The sequence below is a fragment of the Monodelphis domestica genome, chromosome 5 (genome assembly GCF_027887165.1).
Source record: "Monodelphis domestica isolate mMonDom1 chromosome 5, mMonDom1.pri, whole genome shotgun sequence".
NCBI lineage: Eukaryota > Metazoa > Chordata > Mammalia > Didelphimorphia > Didelphidae > Monodelphis > Monodelphis domestica.
Window position 1 is genome coordinate 18618841 of NC_077231.1, and position 19634 is coordinate 18638474.

Consider the following 19634-nt stretch of genomic DNA (forward strand, 5'->3'; position numbering starts at 1 on the left):
AAAGGGCAGACAGTCTTTTAGCGCCCTTTGGGCATAGTTCCAAATTGCCCTCCAGAATGGCTAGATCAATTCACAACTCCACCAGCAATGAATTAGTGTCCCCACTTTGCCACATCCCCTCCAGCATTCATTACTTTCCTTAGCTGTCATGTTAGCCAATCTGCTAGGTGTGAGGTGATACCTCAGAGTTGTTTTGATTTGCATCTCTCTGATTATAAGAGATGTAGAGCACTTTTTCATGTGCTTATTAATAGTTTTGATTTCTTTGGCTGAGAACTGCCTGTTCATGTCCCTTGCCCATTTATCAATTGGAGAATGGCTTGATTTTTTGTACAATTGATTTAGTTCTTTGTAAATTTGAGTAATTAAACCTTTGTCAGAGGTTTTTATGAAGATTGTTTCCCAATTTGTTGCTACCCTTCTGATTTTGGTTACATTGGTTTTGTGTGAACAAAACCTTTTTAATTTGATGTATTCCAGATTACTTATTTTGCATTTTGTAACTCTTTCTAAGTCTTGCTTGGTTTTGAAGTCTTTCCCTTCCCAAAGGTCTGACATGTATGCTATTCTGTGTTAGCCTAATTTTCTTAAAGTTTCCTTCTTTATGTTCAAGTCATTCACCCATTTTGAATTTATCTTGGTGTAGGGTGTGAGGTGTTGATCTAAACCTAATCTTTCCCACACTGTCCTCCAATTTTCCCAGCAGTTTTTATGAAATAGTGGATATTTGTCCCAAGACCTGAGATCTTTGGGTTTGTCATATACTGTCTTGCTGAGGTTGCTTGCCCCCAGTCTATTCCACTGATCCTTTCTGTCTCTTAACCAGTACCAGATTGTTTTGGTGACCGCTGCTTTATAATATAGTCTGAGATCTGGGACTGCAAGGCCCCCTTCCTTTGTATTTTTTTCATTATTTCCCTGGATATCCTTGATCTTTTGTTCTTATTTTGTCTAAGGTAATTTTGAATGGGATTTCTCTTTCTAGTTCTCGCTGCTGAGCTGTGTTGGAATTATATAGAAATGCTGATGACTTATGTGGGTTTATTTTGTATCCTGCAACTTTGCTAAAGTTGTTGATTATTTCGATTAGCTTTTTGGTTGAATCTCTAGGATTCTTTAAGTAGACCATCATGTCATCTGCAAAGAGCGATAATTTGGTCTCCTCCTTGCCTATTTTAATGCCTTCAATTTCTTTTTCTTCTCTAATTGCTACTGCTAGTGTTTCTAATACAATGCCAAATAATAGAGGTGATAATGTTGAATCTACAGTCTTAAAGAAAGATGTCCAAAAAACTAAGAAATTAAAGTGTCTTGGCCAGGTCACAGGTAATATATTTCAGAAGCAGAACTTGAATACAGGCTTCTGGATTGAAAGATAGCACTCCATATCCTGTATTTCACTGTTTGTGTACAAGTACAAACAAATCATGTATAAAGTAATCAGGAAGTGAAGGTACTAGCAATTTTAAGAAAGATGGAAAAGGTTGATATAAAACAAAGTGGTGCTTAAGTAGCATCTGGGTGGCAGTGAGAAATTCCAAGAGGCAGAGTGCATTCCTGAAGAGGGGATACATTCCAGAAAAGGAGTTAACTGGGTGGGAGAGGAAAAGGGCAATGAAACTGGATCTTGGTTTGTGGCAAAGGACATAATACAGAACAATGGTGGGAATACTGATTGGGGTCAGGTGGCAAAAGGTTTTTAAAAATAAAGAAGTTTATATTTTATCCTCAAGGCAAGAAGCCTGTAGAATTCATTGATTTGGGATTAGAAAACACCCCTTTAGTAGCTGTTAAGAACAGAATAAAATGGGAAAAGAAACGTGAGGAAGAAAGATCATTTAAGATGCTATTAAAACAGCCTACACAAGAGGTATCAAGGTGAGTACTTGGCTTTAAAACATGTTGTGGAAACAAAAGTGCCAAGAAGTAGCTTAGAGCCAGAGAACCAAGAATACCAAAGGTGATAAACTTGGTACACATGACAGAAAGAACATTTTAGGGGGGAAATGGGACTAGATAGATATTTGAGTCATTTATGCAGAGAAGACGAGCGTATACGTAGAGAAAATATGGATCATGAAGCAGAAAAGGAGACAGAAAGGAGAATCATCACCAAACCCAGAGAAGAAACCCATCCAGGAGATGGTATAGGCCAAAAGCTAGTAACAGGGGTCACAAAGGATTTAGACAGAGAAAAGCTCATCAGATTAATAATTAAGAGACTATTGATAACTATGGAGGGAGGTATTTTAGCTAAGGTGATATGGCTGAAACCCAGAGATTTCAAAGAATTGAAGATTAAAAGAGGGAAGAAGAAGAAATGACTAGATACTCTTTCATAGGAATTTGTCAGAAAAAGGTAGAAGAAATATAGGATGAAAACTGAGAAGATAGTAGGGTTTAGCGAAATATTTTTGAAGATGGGGGTGTAAGAAAGAATAAATATGCAGGGGCAGATGAAGGACTGCAGGACAATGTGGTAAATTTGAGAAAGGATGGGATGCTGAAGATACAAATAGAGGGGTTCAGTTCTTTGCAAGGAGAAAGGCAGAGACTATCTCAAATATAATTAAAAAGATAAATAAAAGTAATTTCTGATTTTTTCAAGCTTTTTTAAAAAGCAGCTTATCTGACCAAAGATAAGAAGTATGATGCTGTGGGGAAATGACTAGATTTGGGGTCAAAATATGTAGGTTTTAGTTGAGGCACTTAAACATAGCAGTGGAAAGTTGACTAAACCTATGAGCCTTACCAGTAAAATGGAAATAATACTAATTTTACTACCTTGCAAATGTGCTGTGAACAAAATGGGCTTTATATACCAGAAAATGAATTTTAAAATATCATCTACTATTATTGTTACTGGGTAGATGCTAACTTTTTAAGAAAATTAATTTATTTGGTCAATTTAGAACATTATTCCTTGGTTATAATAATCACATTACTTCCCTCCCTTCCCTACATCTACCCTTCCCGCAGCCGACCCGTAATTTCATTGGGTATTAGTTGTGTCCTTGATCAGAACCTATTTCCATGTTGTTGGTGTTTGTATTAGGATGTTCATTTAAAGTCTCCCTCCACAGCCATATCTCCTCAACCCATGTATTCAAGCAGTTCTTTTTCTTCTGTGTTTCTACTCCCACAGTTTTTTCTCTGAGTATAGATAGTGTTTTTTTCTTGTAGATCCCTCCAGGTTGTTCAGGATCACTACACTGCCATTAGTGTAGAAGCCCATTACATTCGATTGTATCACAGTGTATCAGTCTCTGTGTACAATGTTCTCCTGGTTCTGCTCCTCTCACTCTGCATCAATTCCTGGAGTTTGTTCCAGTCTCCATGGAATTTCTCCACTTTATTATTCATTTTGGCACAATAGTATTCCATCACCAACCTATACCACAATTTGTTCAGCCATTCCCTAATTGAAGGGTATCCCTTCATATTCCAATTTTTTGCTACCACAAAGAGCATAACTATATTTTTGTAAATGTCTTTTTCTTTGTAAATAAATTGAATTTTTTGATGAATCTTCCCAAAATGAATAGCCCTTGTCAGACACAGCTATGAATATTCTTGTACAAGTGTTTTTCCTTATTGTCACTTTGGGGTACAAACCCAGCAGTGCTATGGCTGGATGAAAGTGCAGACAGTCTTTTAGAGCCCTTTGGGCATAGTTCCAAACTGCCCTCCAGGATGGTTGGATCAATTCACAACTCCACCAGCAATGCATTAATGTCCCATCTTTGCCACATCCCCTCCAACATTCATTACTTTCCCTTGCTGTCATATTAGCCAAACTGCCAGGTGTGAGGTGATACCTCAGAGTTGTTTTGATTTGCATTTCTCTGATTATGAGATTTAGAACACTTTTTTCATGTGCTTATTAATAATTTTGATTTCTTTAACTGTAAATTGCCTATTCATGTCCCTTGTCCATTTATCAATTGGAGAATGTCTTGATTTTTTTGTATAATTGGTTTAGTTCTTTATAAATTTGAGTAATTAGACCTATGTCAGAGGTTTTTCTCACAAAGACTGTTTCCCAATTTGTTGCTTCCCTTCCAATTTTGGATGCGTTAGTTTTGCTTGTACAGAAACTTTTTAATTTGATGTAATCAAAATTATTGATTTTACATTTTGTGATTTTTTTCTAGCTCTTACTTGGTTTTAAAGTCTTCCCTTTCCCAAAGATCTGACATGTATACTATTCTGGATTCACCTAATTTGCTTATATAGTTTCCTTCTTTATATTCAGGTCATTCACCCATTCTGAGTTTATCTTGGTGTAGGGGTGTGAGATGTTGATCCAAACCTAATCTCTCCCATACCATCTTTGAATTTTCCCAACAGTTTTTATTAAATAGTGGATTTTGGTCCCAAAAGCTGGGATCTTTGGGCTTATCATAGACTGTCTTGCTGAGGTCATTTACCCTGAGTCTATTCCACTGAGCCTCCTCTCTGTCTCTTAGCCAGGAACAAATTGTATTGTGACCACTGCTTTATGGTATAGTTTGAGATCTGGGACTGCAAAGCTTCCTTCCTTTGCATTTTTTTCATGATTTCCCTGGATATCTTTGATCTTTTGTTCTTCGAAATGAAATTTGTTATTTTTTTTCTAATTCAGTAAAAAAATTTTTCGGTAGTTCAATGGGTATGGCACTAAATAGGTAAATTAATTTGGGTAGGATTGTCATTTTTAGTAAGTTAGCTCGTCCCACTCATGAGGAATCAATGTTTTTCCAATTGTTTAGATCTAGTTTTAATTGTGTGGAGAGTGTTTTGTAGTTGTGTTCATATAGTTCCTGTGTTTGTCTCAGCAGATAGATTCCTAAGTATTTTATATTGTTTAGGGTGATTTTAAATGGAATTTCTCTTTCTAATTCTTGCATAGAAATGCTGATGACTTATGTGGGTTTATTTTGTATCCTGCAACTTTGCTAAAGTTGTTGATTATTTCGACTAGCTTTTTGGTGATTCTCTAGGACTCTTTAAGTAGACCATCATATCATCCGCAAAGAGTGATAGCTTGGTCTCCTCATTGCCAATTTTAATACCTTCAATTTCCTTTTCTTCTCTAATTGCTACAACTAATGTTTCTAATACAATGTTAAATAATAGAAGTGATAATGGGCATCCTTGTTTCACTCTTGGTCTTATTGGGAAGGCTTCTATTTCATCCACATTGCAGATGATGTTTGCTGATGGCTTTAGATATATATATAGATAGATAGATAGATATATACTATTTATTATTTTTAGGAAAGGCCCTTCTATTCCTATGCTTTCTAGTGTTTTCAATAGGAATGACTGTTATATTTTGTCAAAGGCTTTTTCTGCAACCATTGAGATAATCATGTGATTTTTCTCAGTTTGCTTGTTAATATGGTCAATTATGTGATACTTTCCCTAATACTGAACAATCTTTGCATTCCTGATATGAATCTTACTTGGTCATAGTGAATAACCCTCGTGATCACTTGCTGGAGTCTGTTTCCTTGTATCCAATTTAAGATTTTTTGCATCTATATTCATTAAGGAGATTGGTCTATAGTTTTCTTTCTCTGTTTTTGACCTGCCTGGCTTTGGAATCAGTACCATATTTGTGTTGTAAAAGGAATTTGGAAGAACTCCTTTTTTGGTTATTCTGTCAAATAGTTTGTATAATATTGCGATTAGTTGTTCTTTGAATGTTTTACAGAATTCATTTGTGAATCTATAGGGATCGAAATGCTAAGTTTTAAAAGTCATCCTGGACAGGTGTTAAGAGGCAATTTTCTTCTGAAAAGAGCATAAGTACCATGTATTGGTTAAATTGTATATATAATTTAGGAATGAGTGAGGATACTCAGGAGAGCCATCTAGTGGGAAAAGCAATTATTCTGGTGAATAAGAATCAAAATATACAACTTTTGTAGGAGCATTGTAGAAAATTACATTGTTATACTAAGATTTTAACACATTCAGAAAAAGAGAAACATACTGTTATTCTCTGAATTTCCTCATAAATAGTAAAATACAACACAAAAATCAATTTCTATGAATTTTCTAACATTTGTTATTCATTCACTCATTTAAATACTCTATGTCAAGCACTATGCTGGACAATGCTAATATAAAGACAAAACAAAACAGATCCTGCCCTCAAGTAGCTTACATTCTCCTGGGGGGAAGAAAGGAGGTTAAAAAAATATAAAACAAGGTTAATTTCTGGGGTTATGGGAATGGGTAGGAAAAGGTCTTCTATAAAAAGTGGCACTTGTACTTTGAAGGGAATAAGGATTTGATAAGGAGGTAAAGAGCTTTCATGCACTGGAATGCCTTTGCAAAATCATGGGGATAGGAGATGGAGTATTTCGTAAGGTAAGAAACTAATAAGGTATGTTAAACTGGAAATTTTACATTTCCAAGAAGAACAAAGCTGTTCAGAAAGCTCATATTTAAATATTGAATGAAGTGGTAATTAATCCAGAATACATGAATTTTTGTTTTCAAAAATATTTTAATAACTTGACAACATTAATTGTATGTAACTTCAATAAGTTAAGAATAGTTTTAAGGTTTCCAATTTATTGATAAAATACTGGACCTAACTAAGTCAAGACATTGTGTCTGCTATTTTGCTCAAATGGAATTTTGATTCACAGGAGATTGGCATGAAGTTTGTAGTATAATAAAACTTGATAATTATTATTGCATTCTGTACCACTTTCTCAGTACAGGCTACCAATTTCAATATTTTTGTACATATGCATAATTTGAATTTGATCTATAAATTCTAGTCCTTAAATTCCCTAAATCAACAGTTGTTTTGCAGTTGTGCTTGACCCTCGGTGACCCCATTTAAAGGTTTTCTTGGCAGAAACCCTGGAGTGGTTTGTCATTTCCTTCTTTGATTCATTTTATAGATGAAGAAACTAAAGCAGAGTTAACTGACTTGCCTAGAGTCACACAACTAGCTATTAAGGTCTGAGGCCATATTTGAATTCATGAAATGTCTTCCTGATTCCAAGCCCAATGCTCTATCTGTTGCGCCACCTAGCTGCCAAGAGATGTTAAAAATCAACAGCTAATTGCAAAGCAAGATAATAGGATTTAAAGCCAAAAGAAAAACTATCTGACATAGATACTAAAAACTAAGATTTGGGATTTAAAATCAGGTCTTTCAATGTCAAATCCAATACTCTTTCACTGATTCTACAGCTGAGTTTTCTGTTTTTTGATCCCAAGCTACACTGTGTTGAGACTGCCATAATCACATCACCATAGTTAAGCTGCTCCAAAAGCACATTAATACTGATTAGCAGTGATTTGTTTTTTATCAAATAACATACCTGTAAATGAAGATGACTGAGAATGTATGGAGCCCTTATTAAGCATAGTCATTATCTGGCCAACAAAATCCTTGGGAATAAAATTAGCATAAGGCAGTATCTCTGTGCTGATGAGCTGTACCACCTAAAACAAATTAAACACACTTATATGTATCTCTCCCCAAAAAAGTGAATGACTCTACAACACACACTCTCTCTATAAAAAGGAAAAACCCTCAATGACATAAATGCTGTTGTTGTTTTTAAATGCTTACCTTCTGTCTTGGAATCCCTCTTGATTCTAAGGCAGAAGACTGGCAATAGCTAAGTAATTGGGGTTAAGTGATTTGCTCAGGGTCATACAGCTAGAAGTGCTGGAGGCCATAATATTATTGGAGTGAATATTACTCATCTCCAAAGGTATCAAGGAGATATAAATAAAAACTATCCTTAACAACTTTCTATAATATGATTATGGCAAACTCTGAAACACTATCATGGTCAACCTCTTAAATATGATTCACAAAAAGCTGGTAGAAAATAAGTATATAGTAAGTGTCCCTGCCTTTTTGACCATGGGCATGTCACAATCTCTTTGAGTTTCAATTTTCTCTTCTAGAAAAAGAAAAAAATATTATTTTATCTACCCATATTACCATACCGCTATGAGAATTAAACTGGAAAATGCATATAAAGAGTTTTGAAAACAAATGTTACATATATCTGAGCTATTTTTAAAAAAGCATCACCATTTTTTTAAACATTTTAAACTGTTTTTAACTTCTTGAAGTTGAATTTTTAATAGAATTAGACATATAATGCTATAATACCTTTTTCTTTAAAAATACATTGTTATGACAGTCACTGCATTTTAAAATGGATAATTTAAAGTGATTTATCCCATTCAATGTGCTTAAAAGCGAAAAATCCAAATATTCTACAAATTTTTTTAGTTTATTGCATTGCCTGGTAATAGTAAAGCACATTATCAGTCCTCAATAAGTAATTATCAAATAGGATAATATATGCAAAATGTTTTGTGACAAGAGCCAAGCTCAAATTCAAGACCAGGGTTCAGGCCCACTACTTAAGCAGGCTGATTGCTGACACAGGCAAGGCACAATCTCTCAGTGCCCTCCGTCACTGTAGTTGACATATCAGGAGAAGGAATTTCCTGTCTAGGAGCTCCTGATGCAGATGAAATCACAGATTCACAATGAAACCAAAACAAACAAAAACTCAATCCCAAAGCACAAAATATATTTCTAATACATTATATGAGGTTTTATTATTCAGCCATCATTCAAACATTGGTAAACTACTTAAAAAATAAAGGAGGCAGGTTTTGCTAAATTCATTGAAAAATAAGTCTTGTCACTTTAATTCAAGTCTTGAATATACTAGTTTTAACAATTCTCCAGCACAGTTTAACATGAAGCCATATAAAAGTGCTTATGAGAAATTACTTACCTCAACATCAATGCTTTCATTTCTTTGAAATTCTTGAATAGAAAGATTATCTGGAGGTATGCTAAACAAAATAAAATAAAGCCTTAAATTTTAGCTTTTTAAGTGAAAAAGAGACTGTGAACTAAATTAGAAAATTAACTAGATAATGAAATATTTAAACAATTCTAAGAAAAATACTGGGAACATTTTTTCTTTATGCTAGGATACTCATTTTAAAAAGTATTTTATGTAGTATATAATCTATAATAATAAACCATATTTAATAAAAATTACTTTAAATTAAAAGCAATTGTGAGGTTCTCTATAAATCTGGGCTCAAGCTCAATTTGACTAAATTTAAAGTTACAAATAGGTTTTGTTTTAAAAAATGTGAAAAGGTACAGATTATATCTATGTTGGTAAACCTATGGCACACATGCCAGAGGGGGCTGTTCCACTCCCCCTCTCTACTGAGGACATTTTTCACATGACCTGTTGCTTTGCCCAGCAGCTCAATGACAGTGCTTCCTCCTTCCCCTGTATGAGATAAGAAGGAAGCTGGCACGGTGTGAGGATTGCAGTTTGGGAACCCAGTCTCTAAAAGGTTTACCATCACTGGATTATATTATTATGTGGATATTTATATAGGCACTGATATAAGCTTTTATTGCCACAATCATGAGTTATTTGTTTTGATGGCGAAAATGTTCCCTAATACAAGGTAGAAACATTTCCTCTAAGGATGACTGACAATCAGGCCCAGAAATACACCTAAGCTATGTGCTAGGACTTGAACTTTTAAAAGAAGAGCAAAGACCCAAAGCCCAGTCATGGTCATTGTCAGTTCTAGTAGAAAGGCAAATGACAGAGTAGTTCCTGGGCAGTTCCTCAATTCCTGGGGAAAAAACCCAGGAATTTTGTGGATTTCAGTAGATTAGGAGATAATGTCAGGCCAAATATCAAGCCTTGACCTTCACTGAGTTACATGAGGAAAAGAAGACCTCTAATGAACTCAAATTCCCACCTGCCCAAAGTTGTAACTAGGATATAAGATGATAAATCTGAAGGCAACCACACAGGTCTCTGAGAAGTTATGGCTAACCATGAAAGGTCAATTTATAATCAACTCTCCCAATGGTTTTCCTTTTTGGGGCAGGATAGTATAGGTGGTGATGGAAGGGTGTATATATATAGGCCTCGGGAAGGGGATTTGGGGGGAATTAGAGGCCACTGGGGAAGGAAGTAAAATTGTCTTGCATTGTCTTATGGCTTTGGGTGAGCATCTTTTCTGTTTGGGAACTTTTGTTGGTTTCACAGATCCCTGAACTTCGGGGCTACCTAAACCAACCCATACCCAAACAAAAGCCACTGGTATAACCTAACAAATGGTATTCCACTCCACTTGAGACCACCAGTGAGGGGGAACCAAAAACTTCACAAGGCAGCCTACTCTACTTCTGGCCAACTCTAATTGTACGGAGGTCTTATCTTACAAGTTAAATTGATGGTGACCAATATTTTATGTATTCTAAGCCATAGCTTTGGGGGATGCGTAGTAGCTGAATACTCTTTTATACATTCTGTAGTAACTTCTTTAACACAAGCTATATTCTGACTTTCCCAAAGGAAAACAAGGCTAGGAGCACAAGCCAAAAAGAGTGATTTGTGAGAATCACTTAAATTGGTCCCTGTAAACCCACAGCTGTAGTTCTAAGCCAGGGCTTAAATTAATAAAAAGGAACAACCTGTGAACCTTCTGCTGAGACCAACATAATATCAGCCTTTACTATTAAGGACAGAGCAGCCAGAGAGAAGATTTCAAACTATTTCCAAAGAAACACTTATTCCCAAGAGATCAAAGGTGATTGGAATCATTGTAAATCAAGCAAAAAAATCAGATTACTCTAAAACTCTGATTAATCAATACAGTGAGTAGCAATGTAGTTGCTGACATGAAAAATAAACAAACTTTTTAAAATTCAAAGAATGGGACAAGCAGACAGATGAGAAAGGGATTTGTTATCACAGTCAATGTAAAGCAGAGCACATCTTTCCATACTGAAGTTTCTTTTTGTTTTCTTTTATGAGTTTTTTTTTACTTTTTCTATCTTTGAGATTAATTATAATTAATTATTCAATTAATTAATTAATCATGATTAGAAAAGGCAAATAAAAGTTAGAATGAATTTCCTTGTTTTCTAAATGAGGAAACAAAACCCAGAAGAATAAATAACGATGTTTTGTGGCAGCAAATTACTGCTACAGCAATGTACATACGGTATATAACATTTGCTGATGGTCTCCAATTTATCCTGTCTATAGTTCACTTATATACAGTTATTGCATATTGTCTCCTCTATTAGACTGAGTTCCTTGTGGGCAGGAACTATTTTTTTCTTTGCATTCCCATCACTTAAACAAGGAAACTGGTACATAGGAGGCGCTTAATAAATGCTTGTTGATTCCTGGATATGATGGGATACTCCCAGGGTAGAATTTCCCCATATAAGACAATAGAGAGCAAAGAAGATCCTAGAGACTGATAGGAGCTGGTCACCACAGCTATCAGAGATTAATCAAATTTGGACTTTAGGTTCCCTCTGGATTGTTATAGATTCCAGATTTCTGTCTGTCTGTCTGTCTGTCTCTCTCTATATATGTATGTATATATGTATATATCAAAGTATAAACACATTTCATATGACATCTTTCCTAGGGTCAGATAATTGACCTTCCCAACACTTGGACAAATATATTTTTGGATTTCAGCTTCCTGACCTATAAAAGGATGACAGTAAAATGCAAAAACACCAGCCCTGGAGTTAGTGGCCTAGGTTCAAATTGTGCCTTTTATGCTTACTCCCTCTGTCATCTTGGGTAAGTCACCTGACTTCCTTTGGCCTTAGTTTCCTCATCTGGAAAATGAGGTTTTTAGATGATCTCCAAAATTCCTCCCAGTTCCAGATCTGTTATCCTGACTGGATGAAAGGACCTCTAAAGTCCCTTCCAGTGATGAATTACAACTCTAGGATTCCATCTGTCAAATACAAGTCCACCTCTTTCCTCTTTTTATGAATTCTTATATCTTTCTTGAAGGGACAAAATCATGATTCTTTAATCACTTAACTTGTATATCCAGAGCTATATTATATTGATTTCTATTTAAAGCCAATAATCTACAGAACAAAATGTCAAAAAAATAATTTTCTATTTTGTTAAGTGCTTACTTAGCATTACTGATGAATGAAATACAAATGTGTTCTTAGAAAATCAGCTAGAGATATAAAATTTGCTATTTATTTTTTAAAGTTCATAACTTAAAATTAATGAGCTAACCTTTTAGCGAATAAAAAATCTTCAAATGTGTTGGCTAGTTCTGGCCACATGCTGTCAAATTTCCCAGAAGAAGCATGCTGTCTTGCAACAGGCAATCCAATAGACAGAACTTTGAGCAGAGAAGATACTGCCAACTTCCATGTGGTTTCAGAAGGGCAGGCATACTTCAAACTAAGAGGTATTCTAAGAGTCTGTTTTTTAAAAAAAAGATTACATTGAAAACCAGTTATTACAAAAATCTATAACATATAGGAAAAATTGTTTACATTGTCTTTTTCATTATATGAATATTTTATATTCTATATGTGAATGGGCAGAAGTATATATTTTTTCATTTTACCATACCTGCAATTCACTGAAAAGATGTGATATTCATTCATTCTGTAGGGCAGAAGTAGCAGTCTATCAGCTCAATCTAAACCTCACCTTGCTGTTGTTTAGCTCACAAAATACATCCTCTGAAATGATGGCCACTGAAACTTAAAGAGTCAAACTCTCAAACTCTCCAGGAACTAATCAGATTTTCAACTAGAAGTGACAAAAGGTATTAACATTCCGCAACAGATAAATCAAATGAACAGTGGAGTCTGAGAAGGCCTTTATGACCCAATCTGAAAGACTGAGCTCTCTTCGTTTTTACTTTCTCTTCTTCCTCTTTTCATTTTCTATTTGTACCCACTTCCATCCCAGTAGGAGATGGGTATCTCCAACTATCTGTTAAATGTGGGGATGAAAAGAGGATCATATATTGCTCCTCAACATAATTCTTTCTCCTTATCGCATGTGTTTTCATCTTTTGAAATCCTGTTAACACCACCTCTATTCCTTAACTGGCCATAATATAACATATAACTATAATGTAACTATGATATATAACATGACAAGGATACTTAGGGGGAAAAAACCCTTTATTCTAAAATGAACAAAATTGATTCAGTACTCTATACGATTAGAAAAAATGAATTTATACAAAAATATATAACATCTGATATTTCTGGTCTCCTTCTGTTTTATCTATTTACCTTAATATTTGTGTATGCAATTCTACCTTCATAGTAATATTTACACTGTATATGTATAAACTTTGTTCTAGTTGTGCCTTCTTTGCATTATTTCATAAGTTTTCCAAAACTTTTTTATACTACTCATGTGCCACTTAATAGCACTATACTCAATTATTCTCCACAATACTCCACAAAACTCATGGAAGTTTATATGGTCAAAAAAATCACCAAATCACAAAAAAAAAAAAAGAATTCCTCAGCCACAAAAACAAACAAAAACAAGAACTAGAGAGAAGAATTCATAACAGGATAAACAACAATCTCAAAATGCCACAGAATGGGAAAGAAGAAGGAGGCTTAGGAAAGGCCACCAAAACTGGCAACTTAAGAGTTTATTGGTAACTTTGGAAAGAGCAGTCTCAGATGAGTGACAAACTGGAAGTCAGAATGCTTGAGAAGTAGTGGCAATGAATGAGAGTAAGCAGGTTTTCATAGGTTAGTGGTAAAAGGGAAAGAAATGTATATATTCATACATGTGTATAACATATTATAGGGGAAGATTTTTTTTAATCTTTTTTTTAAGTGGTCCCATATAGTTTGCTTACTTTTCTTATATAACTCTGGTTATTAGGTAACATCTAGTTCTACAAAATAACTTACTAATCTGTATTATAAATAAATGGATCTGTGATATCAAGTATGGGTGATCTACCATAGATCTAGACAGGTGGCTGAAGTGTATGGAGTACTGGGCCCAGGGTTAGGAAGATGTGAATTTCAGCCTCATATACTTACTACCTGTGTGATCCTGGGCAAGGATCACTTAACCACTGCTTGCCTTAATTCACTAGAGAAGAAAATGGTAAATTACTTCAGGATCTTTTAACCCAATGGAAAGTATGGCCCATAGGTTCACAAAGAGCCAGATAAAACTGAATGAAAATTTGAGAAAAAAAGACTTATTAATGCTTTATAATCTGTCTTTCCATAAATCATACAAAAGGTATTGAATCAATGTAGTAAAAGGCTTCCCAAAGTTCCTTTAACATGAAATGGTTATCATTTAAATAAAAAATAGTTAACAGCGCAGCACTCATGAATGCTCATGTCAATTCCTTATGTTTGTAACTTGACTAGTCTAAAACCTTTTCTACTTATATATTTCCTAAATGATGTCATTTATATTATAGTATAATTATCATATTAAATGATGTCAGGAAACTAGTTATTGACAATATTCTACATCATATTTATGCACCCACCCAATTTTTCCTCCACTACCCTTTAAATTGTATCAGAATTTTATTAAATCTGGTCAAAGTACTCCTTCATCTTTGTCTTTTTTTAGTTCTATTTTGATTTTCTCATGAAGCAGAAATTTATCTTAGACATTAACTATAGTAGATTCACTATCACTGATAAATAAAATTATTAAGGAAATGAGGATAAGATCATACCCATTTTTCTTCATCCTTAAAGAGTCATCTTTAAATGCTGCTATAATCCTTAAATATCTGAGTCTCACACTAAGCTTACTGTAAACACTAACTGGTCCAGATCAGGTTATCATTCCTTTCCTTTTCTTTTCTATAATTGACTGAGGTTTTATATTGTTCTCTGAGATTAGTCTACTTAGCATATCTAAAAACCAATGGTTTAAATCATTGTAATTTCACAAAATCTCTATTTTCTTTAAATTCTATAATTTATATCAGTTTATGGCTACGTATAAGATTCCCTGATTATATTACTAATTCAATAGTCAAAGAACCTAAGAATTTGAAAAGATCCGATGCCTTCTATCCAGGGGTTCTTACTCTTTTGTGTCCTAAAACTTTTTGGCAGTCTAGTAAAGACTATGGATCTATTCTCATTTTCTGAAAAGGCAGAACATGCAACTTATCTTCTGTTCTCTTTTCATCCTGTAAAACCCCTCTGGGTCCTGGGGCTCCTTCCTGAGTTTCTCCTGAAATCTGGATTTTTTTAAGGAACTAGGCCAGACATGTTCATGCCTTCATTCCTCTCCAGGCTTTGCTCATTAGTCCATGGAATTCTTTCTCTCCCATTTCCCTAGACTCTTAAGAACCTTCTCTACCCCCATTTTAGCTTCCTTTAATACAATCTCTTCTGCCATTAGAACATAATGTCCTTAAAAACAGATAACTGTCTTTCTTTTGGCCTCAATACGCCCAGCTGTTAGCACAATACCTAGTATATATTAAAGATGTGCTCTCTGGACTTCAAATATCTACAAAAAATGGTAACCCTATGAGATAGAGAATACTTGTCTCCTGGAGTAGCTATTACACTTTTAAATAATTCTAGTAAGAAACATTTCCTTAAGTAACGCTTAAATCTGTCTTCCTCTAGCTGAGACCCACTAATCTAAGTGCTGTCCTCTGAAAACAAGTCTTACACTCTCCTATTTTACAGCTGTTCAAAAAAATACAACTATCATGCACCAACTTGGGTCTCCACCAATGGGACTTCACACACTGATAAAATAATGTTATCTCTTAGAAAAGCTGAATACCAATTACTACTAAGAAATCCCAAGAAATGATTATATAGGAATGAAGAACCTACTACATGAGTATAATAGAACTACATAATCAGACAATTGGCTTGGCACCTTACTTCTTTTTTGGCCATTACATAAGATGTTAATTTGGTGTCCATCTATGATTAGAAGAAACAGTTAAACTTTACTTTTTCATTCAGATATTTCTGAATTAAATGGGAAGTTAAGCAAAACAGATCTTCCAAATCTGAAATGTTTCATACCAGCCAACATTATTAAGGGCAATAACTAAATTAGAGAACCTTCAAGTCAACAAATATGCTGGATTTTTTCAACCTCAGAGAGGGAAGGTTCAGTTTTAATAAAAAATACTCAGTCAACTAGTTCAATTTCTAGGAGCAAAAAGTGTGGATAAGGATTATCCTCTTACTCGAGAGTAAAGAAGTTTCTCAAATTTATTAATTTCCTTGGTGAATAAAACAAAATATTAATTTTAAAGATTCACAATGCAGTCATATTTTATCGTCATCTACAGGCATTACTTCATAATTATTTGTTTATTCAAAGCATTGTATTTAGCATTTTGTCAGTTAAAAAGACATACATGGCTTTTGAACTCAAAGAACTTAGTACAAAAGAATTTGTAGTCTAGTAATTGGTTCTACTAGGCATAAAAATTTTTAAATAGAAAAAAACCACCTCATTTAAAAATTCTTCTCCATGCTAATTTTTTAGATCACTTTTTTTCTGGGTTTGTTGAAAAAAATTCTTAACATCACCACAAATATGTATTTTTATTTTTGGATATGATCTTTGGTTTCACAGATATAGGAAATTCAGAATAGAAAATGTTGTACAACTTAGAGCCTTAGAGAATTGCCTATGGCAATGAAGTTAAGTGACTTGTGTCAATTGGGAGCTGAATCCAGGTTAGGCATTAATCCATTATGGTATGATCAATTAATATAAATTTGAATAAAGAGATTTTCTGAAATAACAGAAGTTAAAAAAACTTATCAAAGAAAAGGGTGAAATATGTTATCACAAAATACATATTCTTTTATACATTTTTAGTGAATAGGTAACTATAAAAATAAAATAAACACAAATTACAGGCAAAGAAACATGTTTTAAATAGAAATATTTTCAAAATAAAAACCACGCTGACATATTTTTGGTTTTAGTGGAGACTCTGGAAAGAAAAAAATCAAAAGTGGAGATGTGTTTCGGGAAGTACAGGTCTATATTTGCGTGAATATTTTTCTCTTTGAAAAGATCTAAGAGCAAGGTTTAGAGGGCCTTATATAATTATTAAACATAATTATATTTAAATAAAATAACTTGAGATTTTATTATATTACTTATCACTGACTAAACCTTGTTAAAAATGTCTGAAAAGCAAATTAACTAAACACATTTACAGAAAATAGTTTTTAACTATGTTATCCTATGGTGTTAATAAGTCATTTTCAAAATGGAAGTATAAATAAAATATTAAAAATTACCTTAATAACATTCTGAAGTACTTTCTCATTCACTACAGCTTTATGACAAGCTGTTTTTTGGTATAAATCCACCACCACTTCTAAAGATCTCTCTGCAAATGGTACATAATTCAAGGCTACCCATTCTGCCTAGAAAACAATATTTTAATATGAATAAACAAAACAGAATAGATTAAAAATCATAGATTTTCCAAAGAGTAAAGCTGTTATAAACCCAAGAGTTAAGTTATATATCAGACTGCCACTTTAATGCATGCAACTTTTTCTAAAGAATGCATTTAATATAACCCAGGCAAAAATAAAACAATTTTTGAAAAACCCAAAATATTTAAACTTTTCAGCATTTGATGTGAACTGGGAGAAGATGTGCTTTATTAGCTAGAATGTCAAAACGTTCTGCCTGACTGATTAGGACAATTTTTAAGGAAATTTAACTCACCGGTGCAAATAGTTGGATCTATTGTGATTCCATTGTGTTGCAGAGCAAATAGAATGAGAAAAGTTAATACATTTATTAAAAACTATCTTTCAAAACTGAAGTAAATTTATTGTTGCATGAATAATCAGCATATGCATGCATTTAGAAAACTATTTTTCTGAAATAAAAAAATTAGAGTTTGTCAATTATTTATGGCCATGAAAGTTATTAAAAAATCAGTCCAACTACATTTTACACCAGTAGAGGGAACACCCGTTAAACAGTTATTTTCTTGGGTGCCTCCTGGTTTACTCTTCTCTCCTGTTATCTATTAGGAACTATTAGTTTAGGGGATATGAAAATTATTTTTGGAGTGAGCAGATAGGATTTTAGGGAAAACCAGTCAAGAATCTCAAAATTTTAAGGGAAGAAATTAAAGAAATCAGCTAATCTGCTAAAAAAAAAAAAGTACGTTGCAAACAATGAGCAAAGGAAGCCCACACAGATTAATTTTGTATATCCTTACCATGATAGAAACAAGAAAGCCTATCTATAGAGGGAAAATGGCTTTTGTCTGGACAACCAATATTTATCTTAAATGGAACTAACTATATTCAAATGCTGTTAAATCTAAAAGCATAAATAAGATTTCAAGCAAATTACCTGATTATATTTTGCATTTGCAATGTGCTTTGTTTCCAGCTGTCCATACTGTGGTGGTTTACAGGAAAACTCTACAAATGCCAGTAATTGGTCAAATATTGCTGGATACATAATCTGCATGTTTTCTGGACCTATACAGATAGCCTTTAAAAAATTATACGTTATAAATTATTATTATGTATTTTATGTAAATTATGTAATTATGTAAAATTATAAACATAATGAAAAACTTTTAGATCTATGAAATTTTAAATTTTCTAAATTTATAAATTTTAAATAGGAAAAAATATAAAGCCCATAATAAAAAACAAAAATTAGTTATGATTAATTCTGGGACAAAGATAAAATATTTACCTATAAACCATCTTTTATGGATGTTCTTATCAGCTTATCATACATTTCTGAGCCTATTTCCTTATCTATAAAATGGGGATAATAATTCCACTTTCCCCACACAGAGGGTTGTTTGTAAACTTAAATGGCCTCAGAAATTTCCTAGCTGTGTGACCATGAGCAAGTCATTTAACCCCCAATGCCTTATTTTTACTGTTCTTCTGCCTTGGAATCAATACACAATATTCATTCTAAGTCAGAAAGTAAAGGGGTTTAAACAAATTACCCTTATTTCCCTATAGGTACTATGAGATATACTTTTCCTTTGATTAGAAATGGATATATCCAGTCTAGCTGTTCCTGAAATTAAAAAGTCAATAAACTGTGTGGTTAAAAGAGAGTATGAGTTTTTCTTTTCTCAAGAAAACCAAAACTGATTCTTAGGTCTAGAAAAGGAACATGTCTGATATCTGCAAATGAAACTATATTCAAGATATAAAACTAACCAATGTATATGTGTATAAATATGAACATATGCATATACATAAACTCACATACATTCAAAAACAAGTAATTTCCCGAAAGTAATCAAAGAATATTAAAAAGTTTTCAAAAGGATTTTAAACTATTAGAAAGTATATGAAAGAATGCTTCAAATTACTAAGAGAAACAACCTTATGTTTCACCTCACATCACATCCTTCAAATTGGCAAAGATGACAAAAAGATGCTAACAGTTGATGTTGGAGGGTTTTAAATCCATTTGTGCTTGCAAATGTTCTTTTCTTTGAGAATTCATTTATGGCTTCTTCAATTTTTTTCTCTGACATTAACTTAAAGTCCTTATTTCTAGTTCTATTAATCTAGGTAACTTTTTAAAGTACTTAGTTAAGTTTAATAGTATCATCAACTTTTGCCTTCCTGCATTTGTTTAGTTTTTAAGTTTTGTGTGTGATCAAAGGTGCTATGCAATACAGAGGAAATAAATCTTTATATTTTTTAAGATTTCAATTCAATAGTTGTCAGAGTGCTATCATAGCTAACTTTTCTTAAACACTATTCAAATCTTTAAAGTATTTGCTACTTATCTTGGGTT

The 19634-nt window shown here is 33.4% G+C and overlaps 1 protein-coding gene across 2 annotated transcripts in view; it reads right to left on the minus strand.

Annotated features, from left to right (window-relative positions):
* The window catches only part of MON2 (MON2 homolog, regulator of endosome-to-Golgi trafficking), a 170953-nt gene that overhangs the window by 38728 nt on the left and 112591 nt on the right, over positions 1 to 19634 (minus strand). The window contains exons 27-32 of one of the 2 annotated variants that reach the window (XM_001363373.5): positions 18207 to 18350; positions 17565 to 17582; positions 17126 to 17254; positions 12096 to 12286; positions 8781 to 8841; positions 7332 to 7455 (exon numbers count right to left, since the gene is read on the minus strand). In XM_001363373.5, the coding sequence (XP_001363410.1) occupies positions 7332 to 7455; positions 8781 to 8841; positions 12096 to 12286; positions 17126 to 17254; positions 17565 to 17582; positions 18207 to 18350 (667 nt within the window). The remainder of the gene's footprint in view (positions 1 to 7331; positions 7456 to 8780; positions 8842 to 12095; positions 12287 to 17125; positions 17255 to 17564; positions 17583 to 18206; positions 18351 to 19634) is intronic. The other variant, XM_001363454.5, reaches the window with a different exon arrangement.